This window comes from Symphodus melops (genome assembly GCF_947650265.1).
Source record: "Symphodus melops genome assembly, chromosome: 1".
Taxonomy (NCBI): Eukaryota; Metazoa; Chordata; class Actinopteri; order Labriformes; family Labridae; genus Symphodus; species Symphodus melops.
The window spans coordinates 24,398,975-24,414,422 of record NC_136691.1 but is presented as its reverse complement, the minus strand read 5'-3'; the positions used below and the strand labels follow the sequence as shown (position 1 = coordinate 24,414,422).

Sequence of the window (15,448 nt, the reverse complement as noted above, 5' to 3'; positions counted from 1 at the left end):
TATGTTCAGCAAAATCTCTCACAACAGCCAGTTGGATCAAATATAACTTTGCTGCTGTAATGAGATCTCTTACACATGTATGTATTACAGCTTCACAAATCTAAAACAATTACTCTCTTTTACCTGAAATGTTCTCAATGAGATGTGAAACCATGTGCAGAACAGAGTCACTGTGACATGCGAAAAATCTCCCTAAGGGCCCCAAATCCGACAGCACTCACTCTCGTTGCCCTGCATTATTGCTGAGAAAAACAGAGTTTGCCAATTCAAAAAAGAGAAAATGAATTATCAATGTAGAGAAAACAATAAAAAGAAACTCAAGAAGAAACGGGAGTAATCGTAAAGACACGGGCAGACATGATGGTGATGATTGTAGGTTGGATGGCTCCCAATGGATTTTTGCCAAGGGCCCCATCAGAATCACCACTGACAAAAACGCAGTGTATCGAACAAACCCGTAGTAAAGTTTCCACTCATAATGTCCTGTTCTGTTGAGGTTGTGATGTGTGTGATGGTCCTGTTGTTGGGTTGTTATGTTGGGTGTGGAGAGACCAGTTCTTCTGGCAGCTGTAGTTGGGATGCTTGTGAGTCTGGCCCGGTTTTAAAATGTTGAAGAAGCAGGTGGAACAGTACAGTAGGATGGGCTGGATCAGGCTCAGCAGCAGGAGGAGATGGGGAGCATGTATTCTCCTGTGCTGGTGTTAGAATATAAAAGGACTCACTCACTGTAAACCAAATCTACCAGGTACAAATCCCCTTATCCCCTTACCTAACCTTAACTTCCCATACTTTTCCTTACCTTACTTACTCTTTTCCTTATTTTCCTGTCCATACTGATCTGTCCTTATCTTACCTTTCCTTTCCTTTTCTTTCCTTTCCTTTCCTTACCTCACCTTACCTGATCCCTACTTAAATGAACTAAAGCTCTTCTCTAAATATCATTGATTCATCCTCCTCTTCTGGCCTTTGGTTTAATAGAAACAGTCGACTTTCTTCTTTAAACTGTATTAGGAGGCCTTCTAAAATAACACTCTCACTGGTTGACATAAAACAGTAGCGTTACAAGTGGATGGAAGGCTAAAGCGGGGTAACCACTTCAAGATAATCGGGCCGATTTTGGGCCCCGATTCCCATCTTCTGACCAGAGCCTGTAAAGGCACGATAATCTCATAGTCTGATAATCTGATGTTACTGTAGTGTGAGCTGTGAGGATAGAGATTCTGGCCTCCCAAATAAATTAGCTGAAACAAAATATCCAATGAGCAGAAGTTTTAATAATCAATGACCGTATCCTTTATTTACATTTACAAAGCATCCCTCTTAATGTGAATGTGCCTGATGTTGAGGGAATGCTTCAGTGAACATGATAACTACAATGTGTGTGTGTTCTGTGCAAACACTGGAAAGAGAGAAATGACACGAGCCGGCCAGAGTCTGGTCTCTCGAAGAATCAACACTGAGACCCACTGTGTAATAACCAATGACAGCTGGGATTGTCTGCAGCTCTGCTGCGACCCCGAACGGGAAAAGTGGTCTAAAAATGGGTTGATGGGATATTTGCGTTCATTTTATAGGTTGTTGTCCCACAGCTGAGGACGCAGCACCCTCTTTCAGAGCACGGACCTGACTTTCGAGGGATTCTTCCTGCAGTCAAACTTTCTTCATGGCTTTCTTATAGTTCACAGACAGATGTGAGGTCAAATGAGTGTGAGAAGCATGCAGAAAATAAGAAGGCAGGTAATGTAGATTTTGCCTCGAGGTGATTCTCAACTATAATTTTCCCAAGAATAATCAGGGACAACTTTTCTCGTCTTTCCCCATCTTTCTGGTAGGAGATGACGGACTTTACACTGAACCACAGCTCGACCATTACTGTTGTACATCTTTGAAAGAGAAGATGAACAGTAGTTTTCCATGATCCTTTGCAGTCAACAAAAACATATTCTTGGGAAGATTAACAGTCTTGCTTTAAAAAACATTCAAATTCTAAAAAGCAGAAAGTGTAGTTGTGAACTCTCCAACACTCAGGAGAGGTGTTTTTTAAGAAGACTGTTTTACTTAAATTGTAATGTATGATTTGCATCGTTGTTCTACGACTTTAAATGTTGCCACGTTTTTACAATGACTCTTACATGATGGGCGCCCAATCACAGCCTGAGACTTCTTTTTCATCAGGAGCAGGATTTGCTTTCATGCTGGTGCTCAAAGGCGACATCTACTGGAACATGTCTGTTAACATTCTCGATAAATCATTGACTTTAACGGACACTAAGGGCCAGATTTACTAAAGGTCTGCGTGTATTAAAACGTGTGCAAACTTGATACCACCAGCAAAAAATGTGCTATCTGATCTACTAACAGCGTGCAGTGAGGACTGAGTCTTTCATATGAGCAAAACAACACGTACTGTCCAAATAGTACGTTTGTCTTAATGAATATGTAAAACGAGGCGTTTCTGCCTCAGCGTGTAAAATACTGGGAGGAGAAAATGTAAAGAAGTGAAGTTAGTACACACAATGTGATTTACCAAGCCAGGTAAAGACTGCTGTGGTTGTGACGGTGTCTGAATTTAACACCTTTGAAAAGAACTAATCCAAGAGCCCCAGTGTTACGCACTGCAGGCTGCAGGTAGGAGGAGACATAGGCTCAATAAAAGACGTGTTCACATGTTTAAATGACAGAAACATAAATGGGATGCATTTATTTTGTATCTTGCTTCAATAATAGTTCAAAAGAAACGCCATGATTAAACTGTGAACATTCACAGCGTCTGCATTCTAAAGAATTTACACATTGACATGATGTCGGCCTATTTCCCTTTTCTCTCCAACATTACATTTTAAACTGGGCATTTCATTTTCTCTGGTTACGTGTCTCTCCAGAGCGCGCTTGTCTCTTCACTCTACAGCCCCCCCCCCCCCTGCTGCTGCGCTGTGGGACGCTTGAACGGGGGGGCTCACCATGCTTGTACCCCCAACTTCAGTACCTGTCGCCATGAGAGTTATGTCTGATCAGACACAGCGCTGACCAGCTTCTGGTGCACGACGCACTGAGCACCAGTGCCACAGTGGACTCGCACCTCCTTTCGCAATGTATTACAATTCATTCAAAAGAGGGAGGGAAGAAAAGAGAGGCCGTGTTTAATACTGCGGTTTTCTTATAAGCCACTGTTTCCTTTTGTTATATTCACATTTATCTGCTATTACCTGAAAACACTGGACGTTCATTTGCCTCTAACTAATATCTATTTTGTACCTGCAGTCGTCCAGCTTTCCGTCCAAACTCTCTGTGACGTAAACCAGTAGAACACGTCAAAGCCTGACAGAAATACTACCGCAAAACGCCCACAAGCCAAACGTGCAGACTTCTGCAATGAGCACGCAATTTAGTACTCTTTAATTGAGATCTTAGTAAATCAGGCCCGTAGACGTGGAGCTTCAAGATAGGTTTATTCTTCTGTGGGATCTTTATTCAAATATAATGTATGAGCTTTATGAATAATCCGCCAAAGCAAAACATTTCAATTCTTCTTTTAAACGTTAAAACATAGTAGCCTGAAAGCCAAGTTACCAATTCACTTTGACTGTGCACAGTGTGGGATTTAAAACTACAACCAAAGCATTCCCAATAAGAACCTGAACAGTCGGTCCCTGCTGCTTTTCAGTTTGAATATTGAGAGTCACTTTTACAACTGAGAGTCAATGAGCATGTGTGTTGGGGGCTAATCCATTTTTAATGGAGCATTCAGCAGGAAGTGGGGTCTCAGAAGGACCCCTCTTAACAGCACTAAAATAGCATCAAAGAGTGCTGAGGTCATGTATATTGAATGAATCGAGTGAATACAGGAAAGGGCGAGCGCCTGTGCCCTGCATCATACTTCCTGTCACTCGATATGTTGGTCTGTTGTGGTATTTTTGTCCCTCACTGCCTTTCACATCAAAGATGAGCAGTTGACTGCATGTTTTGTCTCTTGTTATTTTTAGACTCATGTGTGTTTTTTGAACATAAATGTTCAATAGTCAGGCGGTATTCATAAATATAGAAGAGGCACAAGAAGAGCTGAGATTTGTTTTCATCTTTAGAAGTGACATTTCATAAAGCCTTCCTCTGTTAAAGCTCTTTTTTCATGGATGTAACAAAACACTTTAGGATGCAATGCTTCAGATTTGTAAGCAGCCTGTTTCACGATGAAGCTTTCATCAAGAGATTTTTAATAGAACCGTGTTGATCTATTTATTAGTTTATTTATCAGGAGTGATACATGAGGCCTTGTTACATCTAATTAAAGTGCATTCAGTGCAACATAGTGCTTCTAGCTGTGGTGACTTAACGTCTTGTTCCACGGTTAGCCTGTTTGGAAGTAAGCAAGCAGCAACCTCCGGCCTGAAAAAAGTGAAGCCAATGTGAAAGTACCAAATCCTGCATTCGGCGTGACACTGGCTCCAGGAACACCGTGTGTGTATGTGTGTCACCTACACACACGAGGCAGCCTGGTACGTGCTATCTATAGTTGGGCATGCAGCTGACTTGATTGACAGGTGGGCATTGTGTAACAGTTTGTCAACATGCTTAAAACCTGCCTCAGCTCCAGCTCTCAGCCTGTCCTTATTATTTCTTCATCGTCCTGTTAAGTTCTGTGTATTCTTCTGTTTATATCTACGACATATTACAGTGGCTCACTTGGTAGAGTCATCATCCCTCAACCGGGGAAGGGCGAGGGTTCGATCCCCAGCTCCTGCAAGCAACATGTTTGATGTGTCCCCTGCGTGTGAATGTGGAGGTGTGCCATGCGGTGTAAAAGTGATTTAAGTAGTCAGACGAAATGTAAAATTTACTATTTTATTCTCTTTGAACTTTTTGATTTCTGTTTTGTTGCTGCAGATCTCGTCAGAAAACACTCAGCTCATCCTGGAAGGGAAATGATAAAGCTTTCACCGCTATTTTAAAGTTGTGTCATCTGACTGATGGAGACTTTGTGAGTTCTGCAGGAAAACCCAAGCTGAAAGAAATAATTACTTGTAAATGCAGACGTGCATACATACAGACACAAAGTGTTTACAGACCCTCCTGTGATCAACCTGACGTTTATCGTTGGAAGAAAAGGCCATTTGTTAAACATTGATTGGACACTGAAAGAGGGGATAAGATGAGGGTCAAATGACCTGAAAGGCCCTTTTTATAAGATCTGTAACATCTAATATGTTCACTTCCTGACCATCCGGGGAGTACAGGAAGGTCAGGGACTCTGTAAGTATTTATCTTATTTATGATCTATATGTTATATAGAGCGCAGATCTACTGATACTAAAACATACTGTACAGGATGGATCCACTCAAAACAGTTCTATTGTTCATATTTCTGTGCTGCGAGCAGGTCGTGACATCGGTCTCGAGCTGCACTGTTAGTTAATTCCATATACAGCCTCTGATTGGTCGACAGACCAAAACAAGTTCTCAGTGTCCAGTTAGCTGAGTTAGCTAACAGCAGAACTGAAATGTGGACGTCATCATGGATTAGCTGTGTTTTGGGGAGAACTGGATCTGGACAGTCTCAGTGGGATAGGTAAGCCTGTGCAGACCTCCCATTCACTGAGCATCCACAAGGTCAAAGTTCTCTGTCTTTTCTCACTCCTCAGTAACGCTAGTGTGGAACACTAGAGCACAAAGGATGATGGTCTCTGTAGTTCCAACTTCCGTCTCCACTCTGCGGCTGAAACTAAGCTACACTTTCTGCCCGTCAGAACTATTGTTTCATAACGTCACAGAAGCACAATGGTATCAGACACTTAAGTTCCTGCCATGTCACATGATTCACAACACTGTTATGTCCCTACTGTTGATCCACTGCTCCAAGTGAACAGGGGATTCAGTCAAAGCTTTCAGAGGGTAAACAGCAGCTGTGGAGTTGTGCATTTAAATAGCTTTCAGAGTGCAAACGTTCACCAATGCTTTGGAGGAAAAAGTGCAAAGGTTAAATACTTGCTACATTTCTTTTTATGGTCCGATAATGAGCAGAACTCAGGCCACACACTAAGAGAAGAAGGTAAAAAAAACACTTGTGCAAAGCGAGGATTTTCAGAGCTCATGAGTCAAAGCGAGCTGAGGCTGAAATAAAGTGCATTACAGTATTCCAGCCTGTAGGTGATAAAAGCAAGTATGATTGGGTCTGTAAATGAGAAGGTTGTGACCTGTTCTTAGTGATGTGCCTCCAATAAAACAAGACGGGAGTACTTAAGCTGAGCCGAGCAACGCAGCTCAGTCCCTCAGTCTTCAAACTTCACATACATAAAACATCACATATACACAAACAGTTTAACTGAATTTCATAGCTTTCCTTTTTAAGTAGTTTTCCTCTCCATTACTTTTTTTTGTAAGAACAAATTCAGTTGATCCTTTATCTTAATGCACCAATTTTGTTTCAGTTTTCTTGCATTTTCCTCCCAAGAATGCAGACAAACGACCCAAAAGAGAACTACTGAATTAAATCTTTAAGTGACCTTCCTGTGTGGTCATGAAGGAAACCTGCTGTGTTGAAGCTTCTCTTCAACAATGCAGCAGCCAGTATGTCCTCCTTCTAACTTTAGATTCTGCTCCTGAATGCTCTGGATCTGATTGGACCAGAGAAGGTAGGCGAGGCTTTGAAGGCCGTTTTGGACGCCCCTGGGTTTGCCAGATATGAGAGCAGTTATCAGGTCAACAGGTGTTGCAGCGATGGAAGTAAATCAGAATCATTTATAAATCAGTATTTATTGTCGTGAAGAACAAAGAATTTGATTTGGTGCTTTTGTGCAAAATAATAAACAAGGAAATATAAAAACAGCTTAAATAGAATAAGATACAAATATACTAGCTATTAGCAAATATATAATAGAATGTAAAAACAAGGAGCTGTGCAGGTATAATTAATATAGCGTTATGTAACATGTGTGTGGGGGGACAGACAGACAGACAGACAGACAGACAGACAGACAGACAGACAGACAGACAGACAGACAGACAGACAGACAGACAGAGAGGGACGGACGGACAGACAGACAGACAGACAGACAGAGAGGGACGGACAGACAGACAGACACACAGACAGACGGACGGACGGACGGACAGACAGACAGACAGAGACACAAACGGACAGACAGACAGAGACACAGACAGACAGACAGAGACACAGACAGAAAGACAGACAGACAGAGAGGGACAGACAGACAGACAGACAGACAGACGGACGGACAGACAGACAGACAGACAGAGAGGGACGGACAGACAGACAGACAGACAGACAGAGAGGGACGGACAGACAGACAGACAGAGACACAGACAGACAGGATAATCACAGTGCTTACTCCCCACAGATGCTCAAGTCTGATGTTCATTTTGAAAATGGACAACTTGACCTTGTTGTCCGACACAGCTGCTGCACCTTTAAAAGCACACTTTGATTGTATTTATAGGTTCACATGCTGGTAACAGCCCTTTGTTTTTCAAATCAATCCCCAGTCAGTGTCTTCACAGATATGGAGGAGCAAGTGTGAGAGGCCTTCACTGCAGCTTTTTAACCACCTGCAGTCTCCTGGAAGGAGAGAGGAGACGATGAAGGCAGACTTGTTCATTTGTTGTCCGTATGTGTTTCTGTTCCAAAGTGTGTGTGTGGGGGAGTCTTTGTGTGGGCGAAGATGGAGAGAGAAACAGCAAATGAGAGTCTGGTCTTCCCTGCAGACTGGTAGTCATGTCTCTAAAGTGGAAATAAGAGTGTGTGTGTGTGTGTGTGTATGTGTGTGTGAGTGAGAGAGAGAGAGAGAGAGAGCACTTGTTTAGGTGACATCACAGTGACACTGGTCTGTTTTATAAGAGCAATAATCAGGAATAGTTTCTCCCTGCCTTTATTGCTTTGTTACCTCGGCCCTGTTCCTCCTGCAGCATCTTATTATGTCTCTAATAGTCAGAGAGGCCCAAATAAGACATTCACTTTTACATCTTTCAGCACTTATACATCTAGAGAATTGTTGGTTTCCTTGGAAGCTGATTAGCATCGAGCAGCACTCGTGCTTCCAGCCGTCTTTTTTCCCCTTTGTCATTGATTTCAGATTTGGCCCTCTGACAGAGCTCCTTGTTTCTTACTGTTTATTACTCACACTATAAATATTCATTTGCCATGATCTTAGTTTTAGGTGACTAGATTAACCCCTAACTAGTGATTTATAAAATATAAGGAGAAAGCTTTCAATAATATGTTGAACAAAATAATGTAGCATCGGTGCAGAAACACAAACGTTTCATTATCGCCTCACAGCAGGTGGATGCTCGGTTTGACTTAAAGACAGAGCTGGTCATTTTCTCCAGATACACTTTATAATATTTTGTCTTTAGATTCTGACAGACATTAATAACTTCGACCAATGTCTGCCACGAGGTACCAATCTGATGAACTTTACCTCGTAAGTGCTCCAGCACACACTCAAAGCACGTCATCAATGAGTTACGAGTTTATACTGTGAGTTTGTCACTGGTCAAAAAGTCGACCTCACGAAATATGAAAAATCTTTCATGAAAACAGTCAAAGCACATCTGCAGAGCATGTTTGAAAGTGGTGTTTTTCTGGCCTTGTTCAAAATGAGTATTGCAGTGGTAACATAAGAGTTTCTAAACGCCTGCCTGAGAGGAGCAGCTGGTGAACAGGAAGTGAAGCGTCTTTGCTTTGTGCTGCACGTGTCTAACGTTCTGACACTTGGGTCTGATCTTAGAGGATGTTTGATGAGTTTCTCTTGCATTTTTCAGTGAGAAGGTTGGACCAACAAACAATCTGAGGACTGATTCAATGAGTGACTAGAATACCTTAATGTCATACTTTTTTGTTTCACTGTTGGTTTCATATTTTTCCTAAAAATAAGTTGGATCAGATCCAAGGAAAAGATTACCAATTTCACTCAAATTCACAAAAAAACATCTCCTGGGAATCCCGCCGGCGTCTCCTCTTGAGGAGAAGAGCTGTTTGAGAGGAAACGGGTTAAAGATCAAGGTCATTCTGTGGGAGTGGAAGTGCAATATGAAGCTAGCAGCTAATTGAAGAGCTAAAATTCACCTGCTAACACAACAAAGCAGCTCCAGATACAGTTTGGGCTCAGTGCGTTCTCATGGTGCGTGCAGGTTGGAGGTGTCTCCAAACAGCAGCTTGTTTTGGTTTCATGCTGGTGCTCAAGGGCTTGGTCACACTTGGTTGCTTTAAAAAACATTACCTTAATATTATAAGTCATGAAATCTCACATGCTGACAAACAACACTTGACCTGTGCTGTGACCTGTCGTGCTGACTTCAGTCGTGTTTAATATTTAAGAAACATGGATCTACTGTTGTCAGTGAAGAGGAGGTTTTGATTTATTTATATATATATGTGTGTGAAGGACAGCATGATTTTAATCCTGAGCCTGTCAGGTATCAAACACACCACAGCAGGTCAAAGTAAGGACAACAACTGGAGCTGCTTTGTGCTGTGACAATAACGAGGAGAAACTGGGCAGGAAGTGTGATTCTCAAACATCCGTCATTGTGATGAGAGAGGTTTGATCAAAGTGTGTTGTTTTAATCGTTCGCAGCAGCCGTTCATCAATCCATCAATCCTTTTTTCATGTCTCAAAGAACTCTTAAAGGCGAGCTGATGTATTGTCACCTTCTTTACCAGCTGACACAATTTAATTGACTCGCAGCGAAGCTTAATAAAGCTAAAAGCAGGAAGAGACATCAAATGGAATCAGGATTAATCCTTTATCGTTGACGGACTTCTTCTCGGTGTGTCACACAGGGAGACATTTATAATCCTGCCAGGGTTAGCTATCCCTCTCACATCACTGTCCAGCCTCCACATTTGAAAGCAGTGTTGGAGTTTGATGTTGGCAGAGGAACGTACTGACGGGCCCAATACAGACTTCCTGTGTGCACTGAAATGTTTACTGAGGGAGGGAGGGCACATTAAATAAATTAAAGTTCTCAAATAGCCTCTCTTCAGTTTACCCCTCCATCACAATGCAGCCTAAACATCACATCAGCTTTACACTATGCCTTTGTAAACATTGTATATCCATGTTTATATCATGTCAGTGTTGCACAGTTGCAGGCGTATCTACATGGATGGCTGCAGCCAGTTTTTTGCACATTGCTTACTGATGCATGACTGAGAGAGGCTGGCATAACTCAACAAGACAGTGTCATATAGATCAACTTAATTAACACTTTTATTTTATTTATTGCTGTGATAATGTCCATGTATGTACATGTTTCACAGGCCCACTTTAAATCAATCAGTCCTTATTTACACAGCAGCAGCAGTGTTCCTGTTGTCGGAGCAGGCCATGTATGAATGAGGTGAGATGGTGGTGGCCTGGCTTTGTCCAATAAGTGGGTGACCTGAGATGTGTTTATGTGATGTGTTGGACTGTTCACATTTGAACTGATATGACTTTGGTTCATTCTCTGTGACAAATATGTGACTGGGCCACAAATATTAGAAACCCTCGTCCCCTCTCTGTACAGCCGCGGTTAAAGGTCACCAGATTATCATTCCTACTTTGTGTATCTGTGCAGTTTTTGCATTTAATCCTCATTTATTTAGATTCTTCAGTATTTGTTTAAACAGGTCCGAACCTGCGACAAAGCCTAAGCTAGCTAACGTGATGTGGGACATTGTAGGGATGCTCTATGTGCCTTCACAATCAGAGTACCAATGTGTGCATTATATCATTTTGAAGCTACTTGTGATCAGTATAGATAAGATCTACTTATGATAAAATCAAGATTTCCCATCAGTGTGGATTTACAACCATAGTTTGTGTTTTTGGGTCAATGTAAAATGGATGTTTTGGAGGGCGATGGTGGCGAGTGGTTACTTTACAGAAGCTGTCGTCCTGAAACAGGTGGACCGAGTTCATATCCGCCCTGTGGCTACTTTTCTGCATGTCATTCCTCTCTCTCTCCTCTCTCTGATTTCAGTCTCTATCCACTGTCCTGTCTGTCAAGGAAAGGCAAAAAAGCCCAAAACAAATCTTTACTAAACTGTTTTGCAATTTACATTTGGTGAATAACGATGAAAATTCAGTGCAGGGATTCTCGAGGAGTAATTTCAGGATATTCCTCTGTTGGATTGCAGCTTGTAGTCTTTGTGACACCTTCACTTTTTCACTATCAATGCAAATAGAACAACTTGTTAGTTTGGTGTCCCAGGGTTAATACATCAAGCACTGACTGAGTTGTCTCTCTTGTCTTCCAGGCCATGGAACTAAAGGAGTGTTTGAGCTGCTGGCAGGCTGGAGGAGAACGAGGGAAAACCTCCCCTTCAAGGAGCGCGTGGCGGACGCCTTCGCTGACGTGATGGTGTGCTACACCATGACCAGCTCGCTCTACATTATCACCTTTGGCATGGGAGCGAGCCCTTTTACCAACATCGAGTCTGTGAAAATCTTCTGCCAGAGCATGTGCGTCGCCGTCTTGGTCAATTACTTCTATGTTTTCTCTTTCTACGGCTCCTGCCTTGTGTTTGCTGGACAGCTAGAGCAGAACCGCTACCACAGTGTGTTCTGTTGTAAAATCCCCTCAGTGGAGTACCTGGACCGCCAGCCCACCTGGTTCAAAACCATGATGAGTGACGGCCATGACTTGTCCACACACCATGACAGCATTCCCTATCAAAATCACTTCATCCAGCACTTTCTGCGCGAGCACTACACGGAGTGGATTACCAACACCTATGTGAAACCGTTTGTGGTCATCCTGTACCTCATTTATGCCTCTTTCTCATTCATGGGATGTTTACAAATCAGTGACGGATCAAACATAGTTAACCTGCTGGCTAGTAACTCTCCAAGTGTGACGTATGCTATGACCCAGCAGAAATACTTCAGCAACTACAGTCCTGTGATTGGCTTCTACATTTACGAGCCCATCGAGTACTGGAACTCCACGGTCCAGGAGCACCTGAAGACTCTGAGTCATGGCTTCAACAAAATCTCCTGGATGGACAATTTCTTCCACTACCTGAGGGTGGTGAATGTGAGTGCGTCAACAAAAAACGACTTCATCTCTATACTCAAAGGCTCCTTTCTACGCAGCCCAGAGTACCAGCACTTCACAGAGGACATTATCTTCTCCAAGAACCGTGAGACCGATGAGTATGATATTATCGCCTCAAGGTTGTACTTGGTGGCACGAACAACAGAGAAGAAGCGGGAAGAGGTGGTGGAGCTTCTGGAGAAGCTTCGACCGTTGATGCTTATCAACAGCATCAAGTTCATTGCCTTCAATCCTACGTTTGTATTCATGGATCGCTACAGCTCTTCTGTCATCTCACCCATCCTGACCTCAGGCTTCAGCGTTCTCACAATCCTCATCCTCACTTTTTTTCTTGTTATTAATCCCTTGGGGAACTTTTGGCTCATTCTCACAGTTACCTCTGTAGAGCTGGGCGTCTTGGGTTTGATGACCCTGTGGAACGTTGGCATGGACAGCATCTCGATCCTGTGCCTTATTTATACCCTCAACTTTGCCATGGATCACTGTGCACCACATCTATACACTTTTGTGCTAGCCAGCGAGCACACGAGGACGCAGTGCATCAAGTTGGCACTGGAGGAGCACGGGGCAGCCATCCTGCAGAACACATCCTGCTTCGTGATAGGGATCATGCCTCTGGTGTTTGTGCCTTCCAATCTGACCTACACACTGTTCAAGTGCTCCCTCCTCACTGCGGGCTGCACCGTGCTGCACTGCTTTGTCATCCTGCCCGTCTTCCTGACCTTCTTCCCGCCGTCCAAAAAGAGACACAAGAAAAAAAAACGGGCCAAGCGTAAAGAGCGGGAACGGGAGAGGGAACGTGAAAGAGAGAGAGAGCGAGAAAGAGAGGAGATAGAGTGCATTGAAGTCAGGGAGAATCCTGACCATGTAACAAACGTCTGAGTAGATTATGTCGTCAACGAGTAGTGGATCTGGTATCAGTCACATAACGGTTGAATACAGGTGTCTCCCCGATGGTGAGATGCCTTTCGAGCTGCAGGGTAGTGCAAGATGTCCCGAGAGGAACGGGCTCTGGTCACTCCCAACAGATAGCAGCTAAGCTTGCCAGAGTAGAGTGCAGCCCAACTGAGCAGTCATTCAGTTTAGACGGTGTATCTCATTTGCACAAACTGCAACATGTTCACGGTTCTAAATTGTTCCCTCACTGTTTGGTTTCTGGAATGAATAATTACTCGAACTTATGAACACACAGTATGTAAAACCATTTAACTATTAGCAATTCTTAGTTCATCTTCTGCAGTCCTGATCTTAAACGTGTAGTGAGTGAGGGGCAAAGCAGTCTGTAAAGCCAAGGACACTCAGACAAGTTTGTGAAGGTACAACACAAAAGGGTTACAAACTAAACTAAACTGTGCAGGAGATAACTGTGTTCTCCACGTGCTACACTCACCTCCATGACAGCAGAAGAAACAAAACCAAAAGAGAGAGCAGCCTTGGAAAGAGAGCACACCACATGCTTTTCTGTTACATTATAAATAGAATAACAGCTGAACTGGGCAGATGGCATTCATTGTGAAGAATTATCTTGCACATTGCATCTTGTGAGCAGGACTGTCAAGGTTTATGTTAGCGAGAGGCAAACACTTACTACTGCATTATTCCACAGGTCCTAAATGTGAGGCAGAAGAAACAGCGGTGGCGTTGCAGGTGAAGAGGGAATAATTACGAGTGTTGCTAAGAAGTCTTTAAAATGGCTGTTGCCTGAGTATCTCCTAAATTAATCCCAAACAGTGTGTGCACGGGAACAGTCAAACCAAAAGTGAAAAGTGTCCCCAGTGTTGAAGCGTGACTCTGCTTGTCAGCAGATTGCTAACACCAAGGCTTCTGTCAGAGTATGAATGTCTCTGTGATCCTCTTACGAAAGCTGCATCATCCACTACTGGAAGGTCTGAATGTTATCCAAAACCTGCAGGGTGCCAAATAGTGTACAGATGTTTTTGAATATTTTTTATAAAAACTACAAAAAAAGTAAATTATAATTTTCATAAAAATCGAACTTAAATCATGATTTATCTGAGCTGATTTATTGATTGCTTATTAATGTTCAGGTTTGTTAAGCAGGTCATGAAGCAGGCTTGAAAAAAAAAAGCAGGGAAGAGCTGAAGAACTTCCAGGTTTTGTTCCTGAAGTAAAAAAACTAAAATTGTATTGCCATTTGTCATGAAAAAGAAAGCATTAAAACTCCCGCCCTACAAACAACACATCTGTTAATATAACCACAGATCCATGCAAGACCACTGTTCCTTTTACATGCCTTTTAAGGATCCAATCAGTCATTTCTGTAGTGAATTACATGACGACCTTCCTTTGTGATCAGACATGAAGGAAACATGCTGTGTTGAAGCTTCTCTTCAACAATGCAGCAGCCAGTATGTCCTCCTCCTAACTTTAGATTCTGCTCCTGAATGCTCTGGATTTGATTGGACCAGAGAAAGTAGGTGGGGCTTTGAAGGCCGTTTTGGACGCCCCTGGGTTTGTCAGATATGAGAGCAGTTATCAGGTGAACAGGTGTTGCAGCGATGGAAGCGGGCAGTGGAACTGCTTCAGATAGAAGTGATTGTACCCGAGCTAAAAAGCCTCTGCATGTTTCTAATAAGCTCCAGCAGCAGAAAGCTGCTCAAACTAGGATCAATGTTGGAGATGATTTTGAAACATGGAGAGAGGTTAGAACACAGAAAGGTTTACAGACCCATGCAGAGCTGGCTAAACACTGAAGCTTCAGTGTCCACCACATGCAGAGCTGGCTAAACACTGAAGCTACAGTGTCCACCACATGCAGAGCTGTGTGAGAGGAGGGGGGAGACAGCTCTCTGTATTGTTTTGAATGCATTTCCCATTTTAAACACTAGGGGTCAGAGTTACATACTGCTCCTTTAAAGTTACATGACTCAAATCGTTCCTGTTGACATCAAGTGAAGAGAAGGGGTTTGTGGCATGTCACATGGATTTATTAACCTGCTCTCCAGGTCACTCCATGTTTTTTGCAGCCTTTAACCAACGTGTAATGTTCACCATCACTGCTCACACAAACTCTGTCTCAGAGAATAACACGTGATGTGTCGAGAAAAAAATACAGCTGTCAAAATGAAGCGTTAATTTTTTAATGAATAACGTGAAGACCAGAGTCAAAATAAAAATGTTGAACTAACTAGAAACAGGGTTATGCAATAAATCTACCAAAAATGAAATCCTCCAGAGTAGCTGCAATGACTTTATCACAAAGCCTTTAAAATCCATGATTTTTAATCGACTGACACATGAAGAAGTTATTCTATTCATATGAAGTTAGGTTATATATCAAGGTGATGTTGTTTTATTGTATAACTTGGTTTGCCTAGAAACATCCTTGCTTCCTTGCAGTTGTCTCACACACACACACACACACACACACACC

The 15,448-nt window shown here is 42.7% G+C and overlaps 1 protein-coding gene across 1 annotated transcript in view; it reads left to right on the top strand.

Annotated features, from left to right (window-relative positions):
• Positions 1 to 14,311, top strand: part of ptchd4 (patched domain containing 4) — a 34,363-nt gene extending 20,052 nt beyond the window's left edge. Inside the window, exon 3 of the mRNA XM_079339306.1 lies at positions 11,255 to 14,311. Coding sequence (XP_079195432.1) covers positions 11,255 to 12,936 — 1,682 coding nt within the window. The 3' untranslated portion in view covers positions 12,937 to 14,311. The remainder of the gene's footprint in view (positions 1 to 11,254) is intronic.
• The last annotated feature ends 1,137 nt before the right edge of the window (positions 14,312 to 15,448 follow it).